The sequence below is a fragment of the Pseudophryne corroboree genome, chromosome 9 (genome assembly GCF_028390025.1).
Source record: "Pseudophryne corroboree isolate aPseCor3 chromosome 9, aPseCor3.hap2, whole genome shotgun sequence".
Classification (NCBI taxonomy): domain Eukaryota; kingdom Metazoa; phylum Chordata; class Amphibia; order Anura; family Myobatrachidae; genus Pseudophryne; species Pseudophryne corroboree.
This window is the reverse complement of record NC_086452.1, coordinates 56,636,355-56,649,970: the sequence shown is the minus strand read 5'-3', so window position 1 is coordinate 56,649,970 and position 13,616 is coordinate 56,636,355. Positions and strand designations below refer to the sequence as shown.

Genomic DNA, 13,616 nt, shown 5'->3' with positions numbered 1-13,616 from the left:
TCCTATATAAAACTTTGAATATTGTCCCTTATTTACTGGAAGGCCGCATCTGAAGGAAAATAACCAAATGGAAATTGACAAGCCAGTGAAGCTGTTGTATTAGCTGAAGTAATTGATCACAGCCTGAAATGAAAAGCTGGTTGAAACAATCACAAATCACTGTGGCGTAGAATGCTTGTTAGCCACTTACAAAGTTAGATGCAGGTGCGGTGAGAGTTAGATGCAGGCGCGGTGAGAGTTAGATGCAGGCGTGGGGAGAGTTGAGTTAGATGCAAGCGGTGTGCAAGTTAGATGCAGGTGGTAAGGGCGTTAGATGCAGGTGGTGCGGGAGTTAGAGGCAGGGAGTGTGCGAGTTAGAGGCAGGCGGTGTGGGAGTTAGATGCAGGCGGTGTGGGAGTTAGAGGCAGGCGGTGTGGGAGTTAGAGACAGGCGGTGTGGGAGTGAGAGGCGAGTGAGAGGCAGGCGGTGTGCGAGTTAGAGGCAGGCGGTGTGCGAGTTAGAGGCAGGCGATGTGGGAGTGAGGCAGGCGGTGTGGGAGTCAGAGGCAGGCGGTGTGGGAGTGAGAGGCGAGTTAGAGGCAGGCTATGTGGGAGTTAGAGGCAGGCGGTGTGCGAGTTAGAGGCAGGCGGTGTGCGAGTTAGAGGCAGGCGATGTGGGAGTTAGAGGCAGGCGGTGTGGGAGTCAGAGGCAGGCGGTGTGGGAGTCAGAGGCAGGCGGTGTGGGAGTCAGAGGCAGGCGGTGTGGGAGTCAGAGGCAGGCGGTGTGGGAGTCAGAGGCAGGCGGTGTGCGAGTTAGAGGCAGGCGGTGTGGGAGTGAGAGGCAGGCGGTGTGGGAGTGAGAGGCAGGCGGTGTGGGAGTGAGAGGCAGGCGGTGTGGGAGTGAGAGGCGAGTTAGAGGCAGGCTATGTGGGAGTTAGAGGCAGGCGGTGTGCGAATTAGAGGCAGGCGATGTGGGAGTTAGAGGCAGGCGATGTGGGAGTGAGGCAGGCGGTGTGCGAGTTAGATGCAGGCGATGTGGGAGTTAGAGGCAGGCGGTGTGGGAGTTAGAGGCAGGCGGTGTGGGAGTTAGAGACAGGCGGTGTGGGAGTGAGAGGCGAGTGAGAGGCAGGCGGTGTGCGAGATAGAGGCAGGCGGTGTGGGAGTTAGAGGCAGGCGGTGTGGGAGTCAGAGGCAGGGAGTGTGGGAGTCAGAGGCAGGCGGTGTGCGAGTTAGAGGCAGGCGGTGTGCGAGTTAGAGGCAGGCGATGTGAGAGTGAGGCAGGCGATGTGGGAGTGAGGCAGGCGGTGTGGGAGTCAGAGGCAGGCGGTATGGGAGTGAGAGGCGAGTTAGAGGCAGGCTATGTGGGAGTTAGAGGCAGGCGGTGTGCGAGTTAGAGGCAGGCGGTGTGCGAGTTAGAGGCAGGCGATGTGGGAGTTAGAGGCAGGCGATGTGGGAGTCAGAGGCAGGCGGTGTGGGAGTCAGAGGCAGGCGGTGTGGGAGTCAGAGGCAGGCGGTGTGGGAGTCAGAGGCAGGCGGTGTGCGAGTTAGAGGCAGGCGGTGTGCGAGGCAGGCGGTGTGCGAGTTAGAGGCAGGCGATGTGGGAGTTAGAGGCAGGCGATGTGGGAGTTAGAGGCAGGCGATGTGGGAGTGAGGCAGGCGGTGTGGGAGTGAGAGGCAGGCGGTGTGGGAGTGAGAGGCGAGTTAGAGGCAGGTGGTGTGCGAGTTAGAGGCAGGCGGTGTGCGAGTTAGAGGCAGGCGATGTGGGAGTGAGGCAGGCGATGTGGGAGTGAGAGGCAGGCGGTGTGGGAGTGAGAGGCGAGTTAGAGGCAGGCTATGTGGGAGTTAGAGGCAGGCGGTGTGCGAATTAGAGGCAGGCGATGTGGGAGTGAGGCAGGCGGTGTGGGAGTGAGAGGCAGGCGGTGTGGGAGTGAGAGGCGAGTTAGAGGCAGGCGGTGTGCGAGTTAGAGGCAGGCGGTGTGCGAGTTAGAGGCAGGCGATGTGGGAGTTAGAGGCAGGCGATGTGGGAGTTAGAGGCAGGCGATGTGGGAGTGAGGCAGGCGGTGTGGGAGTGAGAGGCGAGTTAGAGGCAGGCTATGTGGGAGTTAGAGGCAGGCTATGTGGGAGTTAGAGGCAGGCGGTGTGCGAGTTAGAGGCAGGCTATGTGGGAGTTAGAGGCAGGCTATGTGGGAGTTAGAGGCAGGCGGTGTGCGAGTTAGAGGCAGGCAATGTGGGAGTTAGAGGCAGGCGATGTGGGAGTTAGAGGCAGGCGATGTGGGAGTGAGGCAGGCGATGTGGGAGTGAGGCAGGCGGTGTGGGAGTGAGAGGCAGGCGGTGTGGGAGTGAGAGGCGAGTTAGAGGCAGGCGGTGTGCGAGTTAGAGGCAGGCGGTGTGCGAGTTAGAGGCAGGCGGTGTGCGAGTTAGAGGCAGGCGATGTGGGAGTGAGGCAGGCGGTGTGGGAGTGAGAGGCAGGCGGTGTGGGAGTGAGAGGCGAGTTAGAGGTAGGCTATGTGGGAGTTAGAGGCAGGCGGTGTGCGAGTTAGAGGCAGGCGGTGTGCGAGTTAGAGGCAGGCGGTGTGCGAGTTAGAGGCAGGCGATGTGGGAGTTAGAGGCAGGCGATGTGGGAGTTAGAGGCAGGCGGTGTGGGAGTGAGAGGCAGGCGGTGTGGGAGTGAGAGGCGAGTTAGAGGCAGGCGGTGTGCGAGTTAGAGGCAGGCGGTGTGCGAGTTAGAGGCAGGCGGTGTGCGAGTTAGATGCCTGCGCAGTAGCAAAACATTGCTCCACTATATCTGATATTGGCAGTGTGCCCATCTCTGCATCAGGCCCTAAATGAGCCCTCTTACCGGTAAAGAGAATTCAGTTGTAAGTGTAAAGGTGACTATATAAATCCGCACCAGGGAAAGCGAGTATTACCTCTTTAATGGCTGCCATCTTGATAGTCTCGTAGTAGTGTAGAGGCGCATTCGGAAGGTTCATATCATACCCAAAACCTGCCACTGACACCTCATCACAGTTGTGTAGTGCCATAGTGATAGCAACACTGCCTAGAGTAGGGATGTTCTGCGGAGAAGAGACAGACACAAAGATTACAGCAGCACATTCCCCACCGCACAGGATAACCCACCACCTGCATCCAAACTGCGGCATAGACAGCCAGTCGCCTGATCAGCCGCCATCCCGGGATGACAGACTTATAACGAGTGCTTAGAATGAGCACAGAATCATTAGTGGTTTCAGAGTTTGTTTTATTGCTATTCTATATATCTATCTGTACGAGATTTTAGTATGCTGCAAAGAGGACGCTCACCGTGTGGACCTGACAAATTTTGGATCCTCTGCAGGAAGCCTTGGTGGTAGGGGCTCATCCTCTTGTAACAAAACAATGAAAGTATCACACAGCAGGCGAAACACAATGTGAATTCCACAGAACGCCTAGTGGCTGAAGTCAGAGGAAAGGGCCAAGGGACCAATATACTTGGGATGGATTGCAAATCATCTTAAAGATAATGATATAGCGCTGCCATGTGATACTTCCCTGCTAATACCCATCCCTCACTGATGGCTTCCAGAAGAAAGAGTTTGTGCATAATTCCTTATTGTCCGCAGTGGGCTGCACAGAGCAGATGGAAACACTAAATCAGCCAGGCGAGAGAATAATCGCCCATATGTCACAGTGCAGATCTGGTGATAATCCCCGGTTACAGGCTCCAGACAGACAGCAAACTCCCCATCTCTTTCACTTCTCCCAGCGCGGCCAGGCAACTCATAACCTCATTGAATACTTCCCTGAGACCCGGCTGATCCATAGCTCTGCATCTCAGGAAATTATTTAGCGATCACCACTTGAGGGTATAAAAGCCTTCAAAATGGTCAAAAACGGCCCTAATTGAATAGTCAGTGGGGCGAATTCATTAGCTCCGAAATGATCGCAGCTAATTGCATACCCCCTATAAAGCAGGCAGGAGCTGAACGCAGGTGAAGGCTTGCACACCATTGGCGTAAATGAATCTGACAATGGACTCTTTGGGTCTAGTTCAGAGCTGCACACAAATCAGATGCAGCATTTTGAAATAAATTCATAGTTGCACGATATATACGGCAGCACTGCCCCTTATCCAATATCCGGTGCAAGAGATCCACCTGTAATCAGTCAGATCTCTGCATGCACTAATTGTGGGCAATTCCACCTACATCCCCACAATACACCCGCAAATCACTTGGCCCAGTCACGCCCACCCAGCGGCAAGTGCAGCTATTGTAACACTGAAATGTATATGACGGAATTGCACTTAGCTGTTCAAAGATCTTTATACTTTGCTACAGACAATGCGCAACAATCGTGAGATCTACTGTATCTACATCTACTTGTGTTCGACTCTAAATCTGGCCTATTGTTACCAGTAACAGCCCACCTGCCTTTATGAAGGCATCGTGGTTTTTCAAGCATCACTCATTGTACTTAGTGCATAGAGGCGAATGTAGTGACCTACAGTGACCTCCCGAACTAAAGCACAAATGCTATGTCACACGCCAGTCACTACAAGGCCTTAAGGTAGAATTTACCTATTGGTAACCCCCTTGGGAAAAGATACAAATCTGTTGCATTATCTGAACTGAATGTAAAGTATCTTGGCCATGGGTAACGTACGGTATTTGTACAGTGATCAGTCTTCCTGACAGCAATTTTTGTTTCAGCTGTGAGTGTACGGTGAAAAGAGCGAGAAGCCGCTCCGTATGTGGGAGCTGGTGAACAGTCTCTTATCAAGTATTGTTATTCCTCAGCCACAGAAAATAAGGTGGCGACAGAACAGACAGCGATGCAGAGCAGGTTCAGTGAGCAATCGCCTGTAGTCACATCTAGTCAGGAAAAGATCTAGGAATCTTCAGTCCAGAGAAATCATTACATATCAAAGTGTGGTTATCACCGTCATTCTGCGGCTTCAGTATATAAGTGTAAAACGATTTCCCAACACTAACAGCTGCTGTTCTAAGGCCTGTTATCACACTGGTGGATGCCACAGGAACGAGATCGACCACAGCTCTCCACTGGGGGGAGATCCACACACCAGGCCCACTATGTGTCCCTCTGGGGAGAAACACTCACTTATCGGGCACAGGGCAAGGATAATTCAATAAAGCATTTTTAAATGGACTTTATAGCGGAATCGTTGTGACAGTTACAGAAGGAAAGTAGGTTATATATATAGTGGGCATTTTATCTTTATTTCCTCTGAGCTTTATACCACTAAAATAATAAAGACATTAACTTAAAACATTGACCATCTTCTTTCTAGAACCTTACCCCTCTTCCCATTTGTCCATTGTTGAATGGCAGCCCAATGAAACTGAATGCTGCTTCCTGGATGAAGTATGGGTTGAGGATACGAATATCCCGTGGCTCACGTGGTACGCGGGTGGCCACTGACTTCCAGAATCCATCCGCAGCACTCTGAGAGACAAGAAATTGAAGGTAATTAAACTGTAGGTTGTACCATGGAAACCAGATAACCTTACACATTGCTATTGTATCGATGACTTACCATGAATGGGTTAGAGGCCAAAACTGCACAGCAGCACATGATATATACTAGGAGTTACGGGAGCATTGAGTTATATGTGATGGGAGCAATGAGTTATATACTATAGGAGTTATGGGAGTAATGAGCTATATGATATAGGAGTTATGGGAGTAATGAGTTATGTGATATAGGAGTTATGGGAGTAATGAGTTATATGATTTGGTAGTTATGGGAGTAATGAGCTATATGATATAGGAGTTATGAGAGTAATGAGTTATATGATATAGGAGTTATGGGAGTAATGAGTTATATGATATAGGAGTTATGGGAGTAATGAGTTATGTGATATAGGAGTTATGGGAGTAATGAGTTATATGATATAGGAGTTATGGGAGTAATGAGCTATATGATATAGGAGTTATGGGAGTAATAAGCTATATGATATAGGAGTTATGGGAGTAATGAGCTATATGATATAGGAGTTATGGGAGTAATAAGCTATATGATATAGGAGTTATGGGAGTAATGAGTTATATGTGATGGGAGTAATGAGTTATATGCTATAGGAGTTATGGGAGTAATGAGTTATGTGATATAGGAGTTATGGGAGTAATGAGTTATATGATATAGGAGTTATGGGAGTAATGAGCTATATGATATAGGAGTTATGGGAGTAATGAGTTATATGTGATGGGAGTACTGAGTTATATGCTATAGGAGTTATGGGAGTAATGAGTTATGTGATATAGGAGTTATGGGAGTAATGAGTTATGTGATATAGGAGTTATGGGAGTAATGAGTTATGTGATATAGGAGTTATGGGAGTAATGAGTTATATGATATAGGAGTTATGGGAGTAATGAGTTATGTGATATAGGAGTTATGGGAGTAATGAGTTATGTGATATAGGAGTTATTGGAGTAATGAGCTATATGATATAGGAGTTATGGGAGTAATGAGTTATATGATATAGGAGTTATGGGAGTAATGAGTTATATGATATAGGAGTTATGGGAGTAATGAGCTATATGTTATAGGAGTTATGGGAGTAATGAGTTATATGTGATGGGAGTAATGAGTTATATGCTATAGGAGTTATGGGAGTAATGAGTTATGTGATATAGGAGTTATGGGAGTAATGAGTTATGTGATATAGGAGTTATGGGAGTAATGAGTTATATGATATAGGAGTTATGGGAGTAATGAGTTATGTGATATAGGAGTTATGGGAGTAATGAGTTATGTGATTTAGGAGTTATGGGAGTAATGAGTTATGTGATATAGGAGTTATGGGAGTAATGAGCTATATGATATAGGAGTTATGAGAGTAATGAGTTATATGATATAGGAGTTATGGGAGTAATGAGTTATATGATATAGGAGTTATGGGAGTAATGAGTTATATGATATAGGAGTTATGGGAGTAATGAGCTATATGATATAGGAGTTATGGGAGTAATAAGCTATATGATATAGGAGTTATGGGAGTAATGAGCTATATGATATAGGAGTTATGGGAGTAATAAGCTATATGATATAGGAGTTATGGGAGTAATGAGTTATATGTGATGGGAGTAATGAGTTATATGCTATAGGAGTTATGGGAGTAATGAGTTATGTGATATAGGAGTTATGGGAGTAATGAGTTATATGATATAGGAGTTATGGGAGTAATGAGCTATATGATATAGGAGTTATGGGAGTAATGAGTTATATGTGATGGGAGTAATGAGTTATATGCTATAGGAGTTATGGGAGTAATGAGTTATGTGATATAGGAGTTATGGGAGTAATGAGTTATGTGATATAGGAGTTATGGGAGTAATGAGTTATGTGATATAGGAGTTATGGGAGTAATGAGTTATGTGATATAGGAGTTATGGGAGTAATGAGTTATGTGATATAGGAGTTATGGGAGTAATGAGTTATGTGATATAGGAGTTATGGGAGTAATGAGTTATGTGATTTAGGAGTTATGGGAGTAATGAGTTATGTGATATAGGAGTTATGGGAGTAATGAGCTATATGATATAGGAGTTATGAGAGTAATGAGTTATATGATATAGGAGTTATGGGAGTAATGAGTTATATGATATAGGAGTTATGGGAGTAATGAGTTATATGATATAGGAGTTATGGGAGTAATGAGCTATATGATATAGGAGTTATGGGAGTAATAAGCTATATGATATAGGAGTTATGGGAGTAATGAGCTATATGATATAGGAGTTATGGGAGTAATAAGCTATATGATATAGGAGTTATGGGAGTAATGAGTTATATGTGATGGGAGTAATGAGTTATATGCTATAGGAGTTATGGGAGTAATGAGTTATGTGATATAGGAGTTATGGGAGTAATGAGTTATGTGATATAGGAGTTATGGGAGTAATGAGCTATATGATATAGGAGTTATGGGAGTAATGAGTTATGTGATATAGGAGTTATGGGAGTAATGAGTTATGTGATATAGGAGTTATGGGAGTAATGAGCTATATGATATAGGAGTTATGGGAGTAATGAGTTATATGATATAGGAGTTATGGGAGTAATGAGTTATATGCTATAGGAGTTATGGGAGTAATGAGTTATATGTGATGGGAGCAATGAGTTATATGCTACAGGAGTTATGGGAGCAATGAGTTATTTGCTACAGGAGCTATGGGAGTAATGAGTTATATGTGATGGGAGTAATGAGTTATGTGATATAGGAGTTATGGGAGTAATGAGTTATGTGATATAGGAGTTATGGGAGTAATGAGCTATATGTGATGGGAGCAATGAGTTATATGCTACAGGAGTTATGGGAGCAATGAGTTATTTGCTACAGGAGTTATGGGAGTAATGAGTTATATGTGATGGGAGCAATGAGTTATATGCTATAGGAGTTATGGGAGTAATGAGTTATGTGATATAGGAGTTATGGGAGTAATGAGTTATGTGATATAGGAGTTATGGGAGTAATGAGTTATGTGATATAGGAGTTATGGGAGTAATGAGTTATGTGATATAGGAGTTATGGGAGTAATGAGCTATATGATATAGGAGTTATGGGAGTAATGAGTTATATGATATAGGAGTTATGGGAGTAATGAGTTATGTGATATAGGAGTTATGGGAGTTATGTGATATAGGAGTTATGGGAGTAATGAGCTATATGATATAGGAGTTATGGGAGTAATGAGTTATATGATATAGGAGTTATGGGAGTAATGAGTTATATGATATAGGAGTTATGGGAGTAATGAGTTATATGCTATAGGAGTTATGGGAGTAATGAGTTATATGTGATGGGAGCAATGAGTTATATGCTACAGGAGTTATGGGAGCAATGAGTTATTTGCTACAGGAGTTATGGGAGTAATGAGTTATATGTGATGGGAGCAATGAGTTATATGCTATAGGAGTTATGGGAGTAATGAGTTATGTGATATAGGAGTTATGGGAGTAATGAGTTATGTGATATAGGAGTTATGGGAGTAATGAGTTATGTGATATAGGAGTTATGGGAGTAATGAGTTATGTGATATAGGAGTTATGGGAGTAATGAGTTATGTGATATAGGAGTTATGGGAGTAATGAGCTATATGTGATGGGAGCAATGAGTTATATGCTACAGGAGTTATGGGAGCAATGAGTTATTTGCTACAGGAGTTATGGGAGTAATGAGTTATATGTGATGGGAGCAATGAGTTATATGCTATAGGAGTTATGGGAGTAATGAGTTATGTGATATAGGAGTTATGGGAGTAATGAGTTATGTGATATAGGAGTTATGGGAGTAATGAGTTATATGCTATAGGAGTTATGGGAGTAATGAGTTATGTGATATAGGAGTTATGGGAGTAATGAGTTATGTGATATAGGAGTTATGGGAGTAATGAGTTATGTGGTATAGGAGTTATGGGAGTAATGAGTTATGTGATATAGGAGTTATGGGAGTAATGAGTTATGTGATATAGGAGTTATGGGAGTAATGAGCTATATGCTACAGGAGTTATGGGAGCAATGAGTTATATGTGATGGGAGCAATGAGTTATATGCTATAGGAGTTATGGGAGTAATGAGTTATATGCTATAGGAGTTATGGGAGTAATGAGTTATATGTGATGGGAGCAATGAGTTATATGCTATAGGAGTTATGGGAGTACTGAGTTATATGCTATAGGAGTTATGGGAGTAATGAGTTATATGTGATGGGAGCAATGAGTAATTTGCTATAGGAGTTATGGGAGTAATGAGTTATATGTGATGGGAGTAATGCGTTATATGCTACAGGAGTTATGGGAGTAATGAGTTATGTGATATAGGAGTTATGGGAGTAATGAGTTATGTGATATAGGAGTTATGGGAGTAATGAGTTATGTGATATAGGAGTTATGGGAGTAATGAGCTATATGTGATGGGAGCAATGAGTTATATGCTACAGGAGTTATGGGAGCAATGAGTTATTTGCTACAGGAGTTATGGGAGTAATGAGTTATATGTGATGGGAGCAATGAGTTATATGCTATAGGAGTTATAGGAGTAATGAGTTATGTGATATAGGAGTTATGGGAGTAATGAGTTATGTGATATAGGAGTTATGGGAGTAATGAGTTATATGCTATAGGAGTTATGGGAGTAATGAGTTATGTGATATAGGAGTTATGGGAGTAATGAGTTATGTGATATAGGAGTTATGGGAGTAATGAGTTATGTGGTATAGGAGTTATGGGAGTAATGAGTTATGTGATATAGGAGTTATGGGAGTAATGAGTTATGTGATATAGGAGTTATGGGAGTAATGAGCTATATGCTACAGGAGTTATGGGAGCAATGAGTTATATGTGATGGGAGCAATGAGTTATATGCTACAGGAGTCATGGGAGCAATGAGTTATTTGCTACAGGAGTTATGGGAGTAATGAGTTATATGTGATGGGAGCAATGAGTTATATGCTATAGGAGTTATGGGAGTAATGAGTTATGTGATATAGGAGTTATGGGAGTAATGAGTTATGTGATATAGGAGTTATGGGAGTAATGAGTTATGTGATATAGGAGTTATGGGAGTAATGAGTTATGTGATATAGGAGTTATGGGAGTAATGAGTTATGTGATATAGGAGTTATGGGAGTAATGAGCTATATGTGATGGGAGCAATGAGTTATATGCTACAGGAGTTATGGGAGCAATGAGTTATTTGCTACAGGAGTTATGGGAGTAATGAGTTATATGTGATGGGAGCAATGAGTTATATGCTATAGGAGTTATGGGAGTAATGAGTTATGTGATATAGGAGTTATGTGATATAGGAGTTATGGGAGTAATGAGTTATGTGATATAGGAGTTATGGGAGTAATGAGTTATATGCTATAGGAGTTATGGGAGTAATGAGTTATGTGATATAGGAGTTATGGGAGTAATGAGTTATGTGATATAGGAGTTATGGGAGTAATGAGTTATTTGCTATAGGAGTTATGGGAGTAATGAGTTATATGTGATGGGAGCAATGCGTTATATGCTACAGGAGTTATGGAAGCAGTGAGTTATACAGTATGTGATAGTAATGGAGACTGTGCACAACCCACTGCTGCAATAAGATAGGACTACCCATAGCTGTCATCTTACAGCCCCAGCGAGGCACTGTGTGTAGGTAGGTATTGGGATATATGATTTGGGAATAGAGGCTATAAATGCACTCCCACACTGATATATGTGAACCAATAACCATTTGCCATGCCAAGAGATGTACGGGATCCCAAAGAGTCTCTGAAAGGAAGGTCAGGAATATGCGGGTGTGCAGGGGGAGCTGCACTGGGTATGGAGGGATGGGGCGGGAAATATTAATGGTCCATACATTCCACTGAACATGTTTTACCAGATAATCCATATTTGCTATTCATCATTTGGGGTACATACATTACCACTCTCAGATATCCATATAGTATAATTTGCCAATTTACTGTAATATACTGTATGTTTTAGATTCACACTAACAGGACTTGGCTGAAGTCGGGAGGAATAGGGTAGCCACAAGCGGATTATGGTTATGCGGAGCCTATCGTATTACATTTACAGTGTATCTCAGCTTCCCTAGTGGTGACTGCTTTGCTCACATCACGGCCTGATTGAGAGTAACATGGCAGTCGGTCACAGTGGTGGCTGCATGTGTGTGCTCGTATGGAAATACAGGTCTCACTATATTCAGAGCTGGCTGCATGGAGGAGGCTGGACTGCCCCTATTCCGCATGTGACAGTCATCATCAGTGCCCACAAAATGGGCTTGTGTTCCACTTCAGCCCCAGCAAGCAATCCGTATTAACCCGAGTCGTGCTTGCTAGATGATGACACGAATGTCTGGATGCTATGAATTACCCCCTGCTCCTACAGGTGGTATATAGTGGCTCAGAGCATATACAGTGCAGTATGGCAGCACTGAGGGAAAGGAGGGACCATTAGAAGCTATATATCTCTCCAGGACATAATCAGGCAGCATTGATTAATACAAAATATAAAACCAGTGCAATGTTATACTGTATATGATGTCACAGTAGTGAAAAGAGGTACACTATATCACTAGGCGGCATATGATGTCACAGTAGTGTTTAGTCATACAACATATCACAGGGCAGCGTATGATGTCACAGTGAGTGTTGTACTGTAGTAGAGTATATCACAGGGCAGCGTATGATGTGATGGGGTGTGTGGTGGTACAGTATATCACAGGGCAGTGTATGATGTCACAGTGTGTGGTGGTACAGTGTATTACAGGGCAGTGTATGATGTCACAGTGTGTGGTGGTACAGTATATCACAGGGCAGTGTATGATGTCACAGTGTGTGGTGGTACAGTATATCACAGGGCAGTGTATGATGTCACAGTGTGTGGTGGTACAGTGTATTACAGGGCAGTGTATGATGTCACAGTGTGTGGTGGTACAGTATATCACAGGGCAGTGTATGATGTCACAGTGTGTGGTGGTACAGTATATCACAGGGCAGTGTATGATGTCACAGTGTGTGGTGGTACAGTGTATTACAGGGCAGTGTATGATGTGATGGGGTGTGTGGTGGTACGGTATATCACAGGGCAGCGTATGATGTCACAGTGAGTGTTATACTGTAGTAGAGTATATCACAGGGCAGTGCATGATGTGATGGGGTGTGTGGTGGTACAGTATATCACAGGGCAGTGTATGATGTCACAGTAGTGTGTGGTGGTACAGTATATCACAGGGCAGTGTATGATGTCACAGTGTGTGGTGGTACAGTATATCACAGGGCAGTGTATGATTTCACAGTGTGTGGTGGCACAGTATATCACAGGGCAGTGTATGATTTCACAGTGTGTGGTGGCACAGTGTATTACAGGGCAGCGTATGATGTGATGGGGTGTGTGGTGGTACGGTATATCACAGGGCAGTGTATGATGTCACAGGGTGTGTGGTGGTACAGTATATCACAGGGCAGTGTATGATGTCACAGTGTGTGGTGGTACAGTGTATGATGTCACAGTAGTGTGTGGTAGTACAGTATATTACAAGGCAGTGTATGATGTCACAGGGTGTGTGGTTGTACAGTATATCACAGGGCAGTGTATGATGTCACAGTGTGTGGTGGTACAGTGTATTACAGGGCAGTGTATGATGTCACAGTAGTGTGTGGTAGTACAGTATATTACAAGGCAGTGTATGATGTCACAGGGTGTGTGGTGGTACAGTATATTACAGGGCAGTGTATGATGTCACAGTGTTGTACTGCAGTATAGTGTATCACAGGGCTGTGTATGATGTCACAGTAGTTATCACAGGGCAGTGTATCATGTGACGGGGTGTGTGGTGGTACAGTGTATCACAGGGCAGTGTATGATGTCACAGTGGTGTGTGGTTGTACAGTATATCACAGGGCAGTGTATGATGTCACAGTGTGTGGTGGTACAGTATATCACAGGGCAGTGTATGATGTCACAGTGGTGTGTGGTTGTACAGTATATCACAGGGCAGTGTATGTCGTCACAGTAGTGTGTGGTGGTACAGTGTATTACAGGGCAGTGTATGATGTCAGAGTGTGTGGTGGTACAGTATATCACAGGGCAGTGTATGATGTCACAGTGGTGTGTGGTTGTACAGTATATCACAGG

At 44.3% G+C, this 13,616-nt stretch overlaps 1 protein-coding gene across 9 annotated transcripts in view; it reads right to left on the bottom strand.

The window, feature by feature from the left end:
- ST3GAL3 (ST3 beta-galactoside alpha-2,3-sialyltransferase 3) overlaps nt 1–13,616 on the bottom strand; it is an 810,547-nt gene that overhangs the window by 3,639 nt on the left and 793,292 nt on the right. For all 9 annotated transcript variants that reach the window (XM_063939361.1, XM_063939357.1, XM_063939363.1 and 6 more), the window contains 2 exons: nt 5,277–5,423; nt 2,888–3,034 (listed from right to left, as the gene is read on the bottom strand). In XM_063939361.1, coding sequence (XP_063795431.1) covers nt 2,888–3,034; nt 5,277–5,423 — 294 coding nt within the window. The remainder of the gene's footprint in view (nt 1–2,887; nt 3,035–5,276; nt 5,424–13,616) is intronic.